Source organism: Panulirus ornatus, chromosome 16 (genome assembly GCF_036320965.1).
Source record: "Panulirus ornatus isolate Po-2019 chromosome 16, ASM3632096v1, whole genome shotgun sequence".
In the NCBI taxonomy this organism is placed as follows: domain Eukaryota; kingdom Metazoa; phylum Arthropoda; class Malacostraca; order Decapoda; family Palinuridae; genus Panulirus; species Panulirus ornatus.
The window spans coordinates 15,430,752-15,443,891 of NC_092239.1; the positions used below are offsets into that span (position 1 = coordinate 15,430,752).

Consider the following 13,140-nt stretch of genomic DNA (forward strand, 5'->3'; position numbering starts at 1 on the left):
ACAAATCCAGAATATTGGGGAAGTGGTCACAGCGGCCAAGAATATGAGTTGGACAGGAGATAATTTGCCTTAGATCATTGGGAACTGAGAGCGTGAGGGCTGCAACCTCCCACCATCCGTATGAGAGAAATTCAACCAATCCCTATGGTGACCAAATGAAATCCCTTAGGGAGAGGATCTCGGCTTGTGGATGAGATGATGCTTATATGGATGAGTCTGTCTCTCTAACCACACATATTTTGTACCTACGGTAACATTATTTACCTAGCCTATACCATGTGCAAGTGCGCAAACAGACAGCAACACTTCCCTGTCAGGGATAACTTCCAAAAGTAAACATAATTCCACGGCTCTGGCGCACCAAACGCTGCTCAACCATTGTTTGTCCATGGTACAGTCACATTCTCTCTCCCTCTCTCCTTCCCATATCAGCACTTCAAAGCCCATTTCTTTTCATTCTGTTCTCTCTCTCTCTTTTATCTCTTCTTATTTCCTATCCATTTCTACCTATCTCTAATCCCTATCCTTTCTTCCCTTGCCACCTTTCCCACACACGCACACACCCCTGGCTGGGAGAATTTTCCTCTCACATTCTCCCCAGAACCTCTAACCTGCCTGCCGCTGGTGATGGTGTTGGCGGACCTCAGTCTCTGAACTCATCATAGATACGAGCTCCACCCACCCTAAAATCACGCAGGACCCGCTCGCCACCGTAACCTTAGGGTCCACGCGCCACCCTGAGATTCCTCCGCCGATTGCAAGACGTTTCTGTCGGCTACTATTTTGAAACCATTTTTTCTCTTTTGGGAGGGTCGTATAACTGGGAGTTGATAGCCATTTCCTGGACTTATTACCCATCAACTCGGTCATTCTACCACATCAAGTTTTTGGGTATAACCTTTTTTTTTTTTTCTTTTTTACTAATCTAAGAAACTTTGATTTTAGGGTTTTCATATTCTTGCAGGCCATCATTTTCACATTTCCACGACGTTGATACGCGATGAACAACCTCCCCCCTCCACCTTCACCAGTCCCCCAACCAAAACGTCCGCGTTCTTAGAATGTATCCAGTAAAAATCCATCACATCCACCTGCCCACCAAGTTTGATATCCATTTCATTTTACCATATCGACTTATCCGCTATATAAGCCACACTGATAGTCACCTACCCCTGTACACTACCACACACACACACACGCACACACAGACCCACACACACACACACACACACACACACACACACACACATCTAAAGAGGTCTTCAGACACCTTCCTTTCCTATCATCACGTCTGTCTTCAGATCCTCCTCGGGTCATGGAAGTAATGTAAGAGAATTATCATCGTTAGCGAAAAAAAAAAAAATACAAACGTGATAAAATCAAGAATATTTTGGACTTGAACTGTATTTGAAAATGATCACTGAAAAAAAACTGCTGTAACGGCTATAGGAAAACTGTCATCATTGCATGTTGATTAATGAGTAATTTTGAAAAAGTTTAACCTCATTACGTGGAACGCACATTACATGTAAGTTACATAATGTTGGCTGAAGCAACAGTGTTCTGTAAGCATAGGGTCATCTGGAAATTAAAGTACCGTTGTATCTTTTGCCACCGAGATGATGGAAATGTTTGAGTCTGATCTCGAGTGTGTGTAGTGGGCTGGCTTGGGCGAGATGGGTTCCATAAGTAGCTGCAGATGCCGGGAAGGTCTCCAACAGAGGACCTGAGCTGAGTGTATTGCCGGGAAGGTCTCCAACAGAGGACCTGAGCTGAGTGTATTGCCGGGAAGGTCTCCAACAGAGGACCTGAGCTGAGTGTATTGCTGGGAAGGTCTCCAACAGAGGACCTGAGCTGAGTGTATTGCCGGGAAGGTCTCCAACACAGGACCTACACAGGTACCACACTACTGCTTACACCACAGCTGGGGTTTAGGGAGCGTTCTCTCGTGTCTATTTTCTTTTCTTATGTTGGAGGCTTCAGTACGGAAAAATGTCCTCAGTGGAAATATAAAGGGGGGGGGGGGAAGATGAGGAAAAGTATTTACAAATTTTGGAAGTTAAAAAAAAAATTGAGTTAATCGAGGTCATGTGTGAAGCAGGTCACTGGAGTGGCGTCAATAACCTCCTACTTACTCCTTCCCTCCCAAACCCCAACACCCCCCTTTAGGAAGACGACGATGACGACGACAACCAGAGCGAGCAGAGCGACCTGTCGGCGTCGGCCACGGAGACGTCGTCGCTGGTGACGGTGCGCGCCGGCTGCTGTAACTTCAACCCTGTGAGCGAGAGCGGCAAGAAGTGGCACCAGGTGCAGATGATCCTGCTGCCCTTCATTCCCGTGGCCGCCCTCATCGTCCAGACCTGCTGGTCCATGTCGGTCGTCGCCACACACCAGACAGAGATGCAGTACCTCGCTAAACAGGTGCAGGATGCCATTATCTCCCTCTTTATGGTAGCGGTGATGTGTGTGGTAGCAGTGTTGTATGTGGCAAGTGGTGTTGTGTCTGTGGTAGTAGTGTTGTATATGGCAAGTGGTGTTGTCTGTGGCAGTGGTGGTGTGTCTATAGTAGCGGTGTTGTGTCTGTAGTAGTGGTGTTGTGTCTGTGGTAGCAGTGTTGTGTCTTAGGATAGCCATCGTTGCATATATATATATATATATATATATATATATATATATATATATATATATATATATATATATATATATATATATGCACACGAAGTTACAATGCTCATATTCCGCTGTTAACTGTTTTGATTGCAATGTAGCATATATTGCAGTGCTGTGTATCAGTGCGACGTGCTTGTGATTGCACTGTTCTGCCTGTAATTGCCGAGCTTTGTCAGTAATCGCAGTGTTCCCTGATTTCACTGTTGACTGTGATTCTTGCCTAGTTCTCTGATGCAATGTCGTGTCTGCAATTCCAGTGTTATGTCTGTAATTGCACTGCTGTGTCGCTGATGGCATTGTTCGTGTCTGTGACTACAATATCGACTATAGTGTGCTGTCTGTGACCACAGTGATTGTGTGTGTACAAATACAATGGCTTTTCTGTGACTACTGTGTTTGTGTGTATTTCCCTTCCTAGTGTGAGAATGTGTTTTAGTGTGTGAGTGGGTGTTCGAAGCCCGGGTGGACGTGGTGTGTGTGTATGTGTGTGTGTGTGTGTGTGTGTGTGTGTGTGTGTGTGTTTACCTCAGGCGTACCATAACCCAGCCTGTGTCCCGCAGGTGCACGGTACGGTGGAGCTGGGGATGCTACTGTCGGCCCTGCAGCTGGAAAGGGCAGAGGTCGCTTACTTCGTATTCTACAATGGGACCAGAGACAAGTAAGACATCTTACACTCCCTCTCCCAGCCGGTCTCTACCCCCTGGGTTCGTTCTGTTGAAATTTATCATCTCCTGCAGCATTAGAGAAATGGTGATGGTGCTGTGTGTGTGTGTGTGTGTGTGTGTGTGTGTGTGAGTGTGTGTGTGTGTGTGTGTGTGTGAGCAGAGGACACAATAGTGATACTTACATGACATACCCGACTGGTGATGTGGGTTTAGAAAACGAGTACTCATCTCTCTTCCACAAGCGAGTGTTTGGTGATTTCATTTATTCGAAGAATTATTTGTTTTCCTTTATACGTGATGAGAGACGACGGCTCTCAGACATCTTGATACATCGACTGTCCCTGTCGTGTCTATCCACTTGGCTGGACAATGGAGACCCAGTGACCAGTCAATGACGAGTACACTAGGACCCGACTCTGGACAGAACCGTGGAGCGGCGGACTGAGACATTTGATGCGTATATTTGCGAGACCAGGAGTATGTGTCCGACACCTGTGCATGACTCCAGGTGTCGTACTCGCATATTGGTGTAAACCCCTCATGGGCGATGCACAGGAATACCTTTACCTCGGCTTGGGTATCTGTGTTGCGTGCTGTAGACAAATGCCGAATCTCGTGTGCGAGGATAAGCATTGATAGAGCAGGTGATTACGTCTGCTCCCTACGTGCGTGATGTGGATGAGGAAGAGCGCCCGGGAGGTGGGGGAGGAGGCGGGCGGTGGTGCTTCAACCTCCCACACCATCGCACGACCGCCTCCGCTCCAGAGATATAAAGTCAGACGCCCATTTTTCTCACTTCCATTGTGAACGTCAGGCAAGACGCTGTGGCAGGCGGGCTTAGTGGTGCCCATCTGCGATAATGACCGGATGGTATACGTGGCGTAATTACTAGGGTCTCGCTTTTCATCCGCAAAGGTTTAGGTTATGAGGACCTGAGATGTACATGGCATTTACACGTTTTCCGAAGTGGGGGAAGAGGCGTCTTTTGAACATGGGTGCAACACCACATTCTTACTGCCACACTTGCTGCTCCTTGTGTGTGTTATTGTCAAGTGTGAAATATAATTTTTCGCACTTTTTTTCTATTTGTGGTCTGAGTGTAAAAGTTACTGGGAGTAAAAGCTGTCGTATGGTGGTCAACATCCTAATGATGAAAAGAAGAATTTAAGCCGGAATCATATCAAGGATATGGCTGTAAGAGGTTCGTCACCTGTCATGGTGCAGCCCGACCAGCCTTCCCCTGGGTGCAGGTTGATGTGCTCAAGACGCCACAGATGAGCAGCTGCTGCGAGGAGCAACGACCCTCTTGTGGCCGGCCCATGGGTCGTCTGACAGGCTGGACCTCCGTCATCAGCGTATGATACGACTCCAAGTCATGCGCTAGTCTGCGTCATGAACACGTCGACTTCCTGTATGCCGTGTACATACTGTGTCTTTGTATAGTTTGTTCGATTTCTTTGATAATTTGTGTTTTACTTTCTTAAACCTAAATTGTTTGTATTTTTCACAGGAAGAAGACAAATATCAAGACCCGTTGGTCTAGGACGAACTTATCTGTATGTCATTTTTTCTTTAGAGAGAGAGAGAGAGAGAGAGAGAGAGAGAGAGAGAGAGAGAGAGAGAGAGAGAGAGAGAGAGAGGAGTGTGTGTGTGTGGGAGGAGAGCAGGATATAGCTACTCTGTAGGAAGGGCGGCTTCACGGAAGCTCTTCCTGCACTTGCAGTACACGGCTGGTGTTATATATATATATATATATATATATATATATATATATATATATATATATATATATATATATATATATATATATAGATATATATATATTATATATATATATATATATATATATATATATATATATATATATATATATATATATATATATATATATATATATATTATCCCTGGGGATAGGGGAGAAAGAATACTTCCCACGTAGTCCCTGCGTGTCGTAGAAGGCGACTAAAAGGGGAGGGAGCGGGGGGCTGGAAATCCTCCCCTCTCGTTTTTTTTTTTTTTTTTTTTTTTTTTAGTTTTCCAAAGGAAGGAACGGAGAAGGGGGCCAGGTGAGGATATTCCCTCAGGGGCCCAGTCCTCTGTTCTTAACGCTACCTCGCTAGCGCGGGAAATGGCGAATAGTTTGAAAAAAAAAAAAAAAATATATATATATATATATATATATATATATATATATATATATATATATATATATATATATACCCCGGGATGGGAGACAAAGAATGATTCCCATGTATTACATTTATGCCATAGAAGGGGAGAGAGGGGGGTGGGGGTGGATCCTCCCCTCCAGCAGCTGGTGTTGTAGAGAACCAGGACCAAGCAATACGATATAAGTAAGAGAGACTGTTTCTTCTTGCCTCATCCTCCAGCAATGACCTTACCATGTCTTCCGCCAGGATGATGGACCTGAAGAACACGTTCACCCACACAGACCGCGTCCTGGAGGGCATCCAGTCCTGGCCGAACTTCTCGGAATCCAGCGGCCGCGTTCTCCTCGCCAGTAAACTCAGGTTCCAGATAAAGCTTGAGGATCTCAGGTAAGCCACAGCGCTTTAGCTAGGGAACCTAGGTAGTTCTGGATAAGACTTGGAGACCCAGACTAAGCTCGATCTAAAGTCTGAAGCTTGTGTACCTTAGAAGGCAAGATGACTTTAGAGCTGGCGTAGATAAAGTAGACTAGAGGGAAAGGTTAAACATCTTAGATAAGCTTGGGTTCCTTAGGTAAGAACCTGAGGTAATCTTGGGGATTGATTGTACCTGGTAAATTGTAAGGGAGAATGGTGACTGAGAGTGTGTTCGCTTTCATAGACCGTCAGACTGGGGAGGAACAATAAGACTTCAGGAGTATTAGAGGATGTGTGGATTAGGTGTTTGTTTTGAAGAATCTGCGTTAGAGATACGTAGAGAAACCGAAGGATTTGTGTGGTATTATGCATCTGGAGATAGTTTATGTAGGGTTGATAGAGATGCTTTGTGGAAGGTGATGCGAATACATGGTGTAGGAGGAAAGGTAATAGAAGCAGTGAGGAGTTTTTAATCAAAAGATTTAGGAAGAGAGGAAGGCGAGTTGTTTCAGCTGAAGGCGGTGGCTGCGGTACGGGTGTGAGATATCACCATTTTATCGTTTTCCCGTATTTTTTGTGTGGATTTAAGCAGCGGTAGTCACGTGTTCGCAGGAGGACCCTGGACGGCGATGAGAGCTTGATCACGAGTATGATGGACTGGTACAACATCATCACCTACTTCATCATGGAGGCCATCATCTCCAACATCAAGGACGCCAACGTCTCCAGCGTCTGGAAGTGAGTAGTGCTTCACACGGACGCCTCCCCTGGTACCTCGGGCGGATGCTTGTGAGTTAACCTACGCAGCCACAGGTTGGATATGAATTAGGCCAATCAACACAGTTACCTCTCATCTTTCACTAGCTGTATCCTTCCTCGCCGTGTTGGTAACCGTAAATTAGTCGTGGTGGACCTTGTGATTCAGTGTTGACCCCACCTGGTCGTGAACAGTCTTGGCAGCCCGGCTCTTCCCCTCCCCTTACTGTGCCTCTCTATCGTCACCCTCTTGCCGCTGTGCCTGATCCTGACTCCACCTCACTACCACTCTTGGCGAAGTGTCTTCACAGGTTCCTGTATACTACAGGAAATACAGGCATAAAAGAAACGTTTCATGAAAATAAAAATGTAGGACGCAATACGATGGCTAGACTTTGTGGTTATTCTTATGGATTGTTTCTCAAACCATCTCTCTTTTTCAAAAATATTCACCTAATTGACATGTGACAAGTGGATAGGGGACAAAGAACGCTGCCCACGTATTCCCTGCGTATCGTAGAATGCAACTGAAATGGGGTGGGAGCTGGGGGCTGGAAATCCTCCCCTCCCGCTTTACTTTTCCAAATGGAGGAACAGAGAAGGGGGCCAAGTGTGGATTTTTCCTCCTGAGGCTCAGTCACCTGTTCTTGACGCTACTTCCTCGCCAGACATTACATATCACAAGACTCGTTATGCCCACGAAGCAACGTCCACGCTTCATGGCACGGAACGCTTACTCCTTGATTATCCTGTACTCATCCTACGATGACGAATAAAACGTCACCTAACTTTTGACCTGTGGTCTTTCCCTGTGGACGTACGCGACATCCCAACAGCTACGGGAGACCCATCGGAGGGCATATATATATATATATATATATATATATATATATATATATATAGATAGATAGATAGAGAGAGAGAGAGAGAGAGAGAGAGAGAGAGAGAGAGAGAGAGAGAGAGAGAGAGAGAGAGAGCGCTTATTTCCATAACGATGTTAAGAGCTCTTCTTAATTATAGGGTTAACGGTAAGCCTGTAGGATGGAGCATCACATGAGCAGTGATCTGGCCTCTGGTATAGATTAATGTGAAGCGATCAATCTGCTTCGCTGGATTATTTTAGGGTCGGCGAGGCTCGGGTGGCGAGGCTTACTGAAGAGTGATCAAGCTGGGATGGCTGTGGCAACACGCTAAGCGGAAGTAATTATTCTGTAGCAGGTTTAATGCGATTATTGTGAATCTTATAATACTCTGATAATACTCTCAGACGCAACCCCCCCCAACCCCACGATGACTTCCCCTCCCAGGAGACGCTGGTGTGAGTTCATATATATATATATATATATATATATATATATATATATATATATATATATATATATATATGGGGGTAAACCATGGAAAGTTCTGTAGGGCCTGGATGCGGAAAGGGAGCTGTGGATGCGGAAAGGGAGCTGTGGTTTCGGGCATTATTGCATGACAGCTAGAGACTGAGTGTGAACGAATGGGGCCTTTGTTATCTTTTCCTAGCGCTACCTCGCGCACATGAGGGGGGAGGGGGATGTTATTCCATGTGTGGCGAAGTGGCGATGGGAATGAATAAAGGCAGACAGTGTGAATTGCGTGCATGTGTATATATGTAGGTGTCTGTGTGTGCATATATATATGTGTACATTGAGATGTATGGGTATGTATATTTGCGTGTGTGGACGTGTATGTATATACATGTGTATGGGGATGGGTTGGGCCATTTCTTTCGTCTGTTTCCTTGCGCTACCTCGCAAACGCGGGAGACAGCGTCAAAGCAAAATAATACTAAAAATAATAATAATAATATATATATATATATATATATATATATATATATGGGAGCGGGGGGCTGGAAATCCTCCCCTCTCAATTTTTTTTAATTTTCCAAAAGAAGGAACAGAGAAGGGGGCCAGGTGAGGATATTCCCTCAATGGCCCAGTCCTCTGTTCTTAACGGTACCTCGCTGACGCGGGAAATGGCGAATAGTTTGAAAAAAAAAAAAAAAAAAAAATATATATATATATATATATATATATATATATATATATATATATATATATGATAACTAGACGGTGGATACAAGCGAATAAGGCCAATCTTTCTTGTGTTCCTGGCGCTACCTTTCTACGCGGAGTCGAATAATGATGAAATAAAATACACATATAGATGTTGAATATACATTATTTGGACTCTGTTTAAGGGGCTCCTGCTGCTTCAAGGGTGTGCTATAACCAGTAGCAGGGAAATGATGCATTCCTTTGTAGTGAGAAGTTCTTTGACGAGAGTGTACTACTATTTGTCCGTTTCTGTTTTAAGGATCAGGTTGTATCTGTTAGGAAAGGCGTGAGAAGGTAGAGAGTTCCAAGGTAAAGCGGTGTAGCAAAAGAAACAGACGTCACAACAGCCCATCCCTGCGTTGCTGAAGGCCACACCGTAATAATCATGTGATGCTGTGGCTGACCCGGTATTGTGTGGGTTACCTAATGGCAGGGAGCACACAAGTGGATCCGTGTTCCTGATCATGTCTCGGCGTCATAACCGTTGAAAATTCTCTGAATAGATCTTCTATCAAATGCAGATATATCAGGTTACTGTGTCTCGGAAGTGAAGGTGAAGTGAAGGGTAAGAAAATTACGGATACGGTGGAGGCAAAGGTCTCCTCCGTATATAGATTCGACTCTCATGGAAGACTTGATTACAATGAATGTGTGTCACTACACGAACATGAATTTCTATATATCTTCCAGGCGGCAGTATACCTAAGGATACTCCTCGATGTGTGTTGACAGGTTACTAGTGGCTTACAAGGACATGATCCGGTCGGTGGAGTTCTTCGGCATCGTCATGATGGAGGGACTCAGCTTCTTCGGGAGAGGAACCCTGAGCAGGGAAAGGTTCATTAACTTCGTCACGTATGACGTCCTGGCATGGAAGTCCCTCAACCAGACTAAGGACTTCGTGGGGGTCATCCGTGATAGGGTGGAAGAATTCAACTATCAGTACGAGGAGTTTAAGAACATTACGGAGTGGTAATGTTGCGTTTTGTTTTCCCCCTCTTTTTCTCTTTTGATTTTCAATTTATTTCACGCGACTTGTTATAAGTCATGACATTTGTAATCTACGGTGATCATCTTTAGCTGTCCTTCTGGTTGACTCATGACTCTTGTCAGTTGTCCGTCTAATTCAGGGAGACTAAGTTCTTAGACTGACTTCCTGACGCAGGGTAAACTCTAGTCAGCCCTCATTGTCCTTTGTAAAGACATGTCTGACGCTTTACAGTTCAGGAGGATGACTTGAGCTGGCTTGGTGATCAAGCATGATTACTTTTTCCTCTTCGTAATCCATTGGTCACCGCATGAACTGTCCATGAGATGATAGATGTCAAAGTATGTTGTAAAATTTCTTCAGTGATCCATATGTTTGTTAAAACGTTATGAAATTTCTCCTTGCCACTGTGATTCGTTCTTACTTTTTTAAAATCTAAATATAATTCAATTTGTCTTGTTAGTACTTCGTAAAATGTGTTATTTCACTTCCTATTTGTGGAATGTTCTGTTATGTTGATTTTTTAAATTTTTTGCTTCTATAGTGTGACTGATTGTTTAATTTGGCCTTCGTGTTCATGTAATGCTGTGTTATGTTATTTCAGTATTAATGTATTAATGTATTAATGTATTCTTTTTTTTTTAGATAAAACAGCATTTAATGTGGGTCTCCATGATATCTCAGACTGTTTCGTTACATTCCAAATATTTTATTGTTTCAATGATGTATTGCAGAGCTTCCATAAGGACATATATTAGTGTTCACATCCATTAAGTAAAATCGAGATATGTAAATATTTATGATTCCCCCGAATTGCTTTGATCTTGATATATATTTTGTTTTTTAAATGTTACTGTGATGTTCGGTCATGTTTCTATCATACGTTTTACGAGATAAGAGGTTAATGGGTGTGGTGTTGCATGTGTGTGTCTGTGTGTGGCGGGGGCGGGGGCTGTGGTGAACGCGATCACAGGCGGGACCTCATCATGCTAAACGCGGCCCAGCAGGCCGATCTGATCGTGGCCGACGACTACTTCTACGTGATGATGCGCTTTATCGACGAGCTGCGGAAACTGCAGTGGCTCCTCCTAGACATGATCAAGTGAGGACCTCTTCTCTCTCTCTCTCTCTCTCTCTCTCTCTCTCTCTCTCTCTCTCTCTCTCTCTCTCTCTCTCTCTCTCTCTCTCTCTCTCTCTCGCACATGTTTGTATACTGTATGTATATATGTAGTTACGTATATTATATATGTACATATGCGTGAGGAGAGTGGAGGGTAACATTCCCGCCTTGACCTCAGGTTATACATGAGCAGCGAGACGAGGAGCGCCGACACCCAGGTGACAGTGTCCATCGCAGTGCTGGTGGTGGTGCTCATCATTTCGCCCATCATCATCTTCCTGGTCCGCCACGCCACCTACACCATCCAGGTCAGGTCAAACCCTTGATACTAGACCACCTGTAGAACCGTCAGGTCAGACCCCGTATCAGTAATAGACCACTTATACAACCGTCAAGTTATCTCCCACCTCAGTACCAGAGCACCTGTAGAACCGGCACGTCATCTCCCTCCCAATACTAGAGAACCTGTAGAACCGGCACGTCATCTCCCTCCCAGTACTAGAGAACCTGTAGAACCGTCACGTCATCTCCCTCCCAATACTAGAGAACCTGTAGAATCGTCACGTCATCTCCCTCCCAATACTAGAGCACCTGTAGAACCGGCACGTCATCTCCCTCCCAATACTAGAGCACCTGTAGAACCGGCACGTCATTTCCCTTCCAACACTAGAGCACCTGTAGAACCGGCACGTCAGCTCCGACCTCAAGACTACTGTACCTGTAGAACCGTCAGTTCAGTTCTCACCTCAAGACTACAGTACCTCTAAAACCGTGTAATGGTCTTTTCGTAGTATCTGTTTCCAGTGGAGGTGTTGTACTGTCATTTGTCTGTGATGAGGCGGAGGTAATGTAACGTATCTGGGGATTTAGGTTGTCTGTCTGGGAGGCAGCATACCACAGGCTAGGAGGAAGACAGAGGCCAGCACAGTAATGACGTCTGACGGCGGCTGTTGTAATGTTGGACGACATTGACAGTCCTTTGCCCTGGAGTTCAGAGAGCGTGTTTATCTTGCATCTTTCCTCCCCTCCTTCCTCCCCAATCTCACTCTCCCTCTTGACACAAACTGTCACGTAGTCTTAAGGTCATTAGTCGTAGACACCAAGTCATTAGTCGTAGACATCAAGTCATTAGTCGTAAACATCATGGTATATTTATACAGTGGCCTCGCTCTCGGAGATCAAGGACTTTGTGTCAACACTTCGGTTTACTCCTGGGGAGGCTGGTGTGTGGTCAAGGTAGCAGGAGATCAGTGCCAGTAATTACTTATTCGTACTGTCTAGTAAAGGAAGATTACACTCATGGTCAGTGTGTGCAACCATGAGCGCCCAGTGGAGACATTTCTCCCCCTCACCATAGAGCGTGGAAGGATACGAGCCTTTGATTGGGCGTAGTGATGTGTATTACTGCATCATAATACAGTATGACACCTTGAACAATATGGTTTATGGCTGTGATACCAACCGTATATCAATATGTAACCACACGGAACCCCTCACGCCGTCTCCGATTACATGTGTATCTCCCCCCAACCCTCCTGTGGAGTGGATGTCGTCCTTATAATGAGCCACATGATATCCGTGTTTACCCCTTCGTCAGGTAACTATAATTGACAATCAACCCGCAGGTAATTACCTTCGTTTTCCTGCCGCAAGCCGCCCGCGAAAACATCCAATCGGGTGACCGTCACATGTTTACTGGTGTCCTTCAACGTGACATCATGATGTGTCAGAGCTGCCAGTAACCGTGCATCATAACTGTACTGCCCGACTTAACAGCTCTGCCTTCCACACTGAGTCAGTAACATGATTGGAAGCTGCTATACCAACAGATACCACCTGTGAGCACTACAGTAGAGATGACACAGTACTGTTAGAATTACTGCTTCCTGCCTGTCAATCTCTAAGTCTTTTGGAGGTTTACCAGTCGGTGGATTTACTTTGGCAACTGTGCTGCGCATCAAAATCAGCCTCTGGTCGCGTCCATCACCACGTCACGCCATCCCAGTTCCCTTATTACTTTCATTTTCTTTTTTTCCCCGCACGTTTTCCACCCGAGTTAACCTTCCTGCTCAGTGCATCCTTATGTCTACCTGACTTAGCTCTACCCTCGTTCTTATTACTCTCTATGTTTTCGTTGTTGTTAAGGGTCTCCTTATATGTATATATATATATATATATATATATATATATATATATATATATATATATATATATATATATATATATATTTAGGAAAAGCAGAATGCTGTACGTGTTACTCGGTGGT

General features: G+C 44.8%; 1 protein-coding gene across 2 annotated transcripts in view; it reads left to right on the forward strand.

Annotated features, from left to right (window-relative positions):
• LOC139754170 (uncharacterized) overlaps nucleotides 1-13,140 on the forward strand; it is a 76,323-nt gene that overhangs the window by 46,541 nt on the left and 16,642 nt on the right. For both annotated transcript variants that reach the window (XM_071671351.1, XM_071671350.1), the window contains exons 2-8: nucleotides 2,170-2,424; nucleotides 3,234-3,331; nucleotides 5,756-5,896; nucleotides 6,536-6,661; nucleotides 9,499-9,738; nucleotides 10,728-10,856; nucleotides 11,053-11,182. In XM_071671351.1, the coding sequence (XP_071527452.1) occupies nucleotides 2,317-2,424; nucleotides 3,234-3,331; nucleotides 5,756-5,896; nucleotides 6,536-6,661; nucleotides 9,499-9,738; nucleotides 10,728-10,856; nucleotides 11,053-11,182 (972 nt within the window). In that variant the 5' untranslated portion in view covers nucleotides 2,170-2,316. The remainder of the gene's footprint in view (nucleotides 1-2,169; nucleotides 2,425-3,233; nucleotides 3,332-5,755; nucleotides 5,897-6,535; nucleotides 6,662-9,498; nucleotides 9,739-10,727; nucleotides 10,857-11,052; nucleotides 11,183-13,140) is intronic.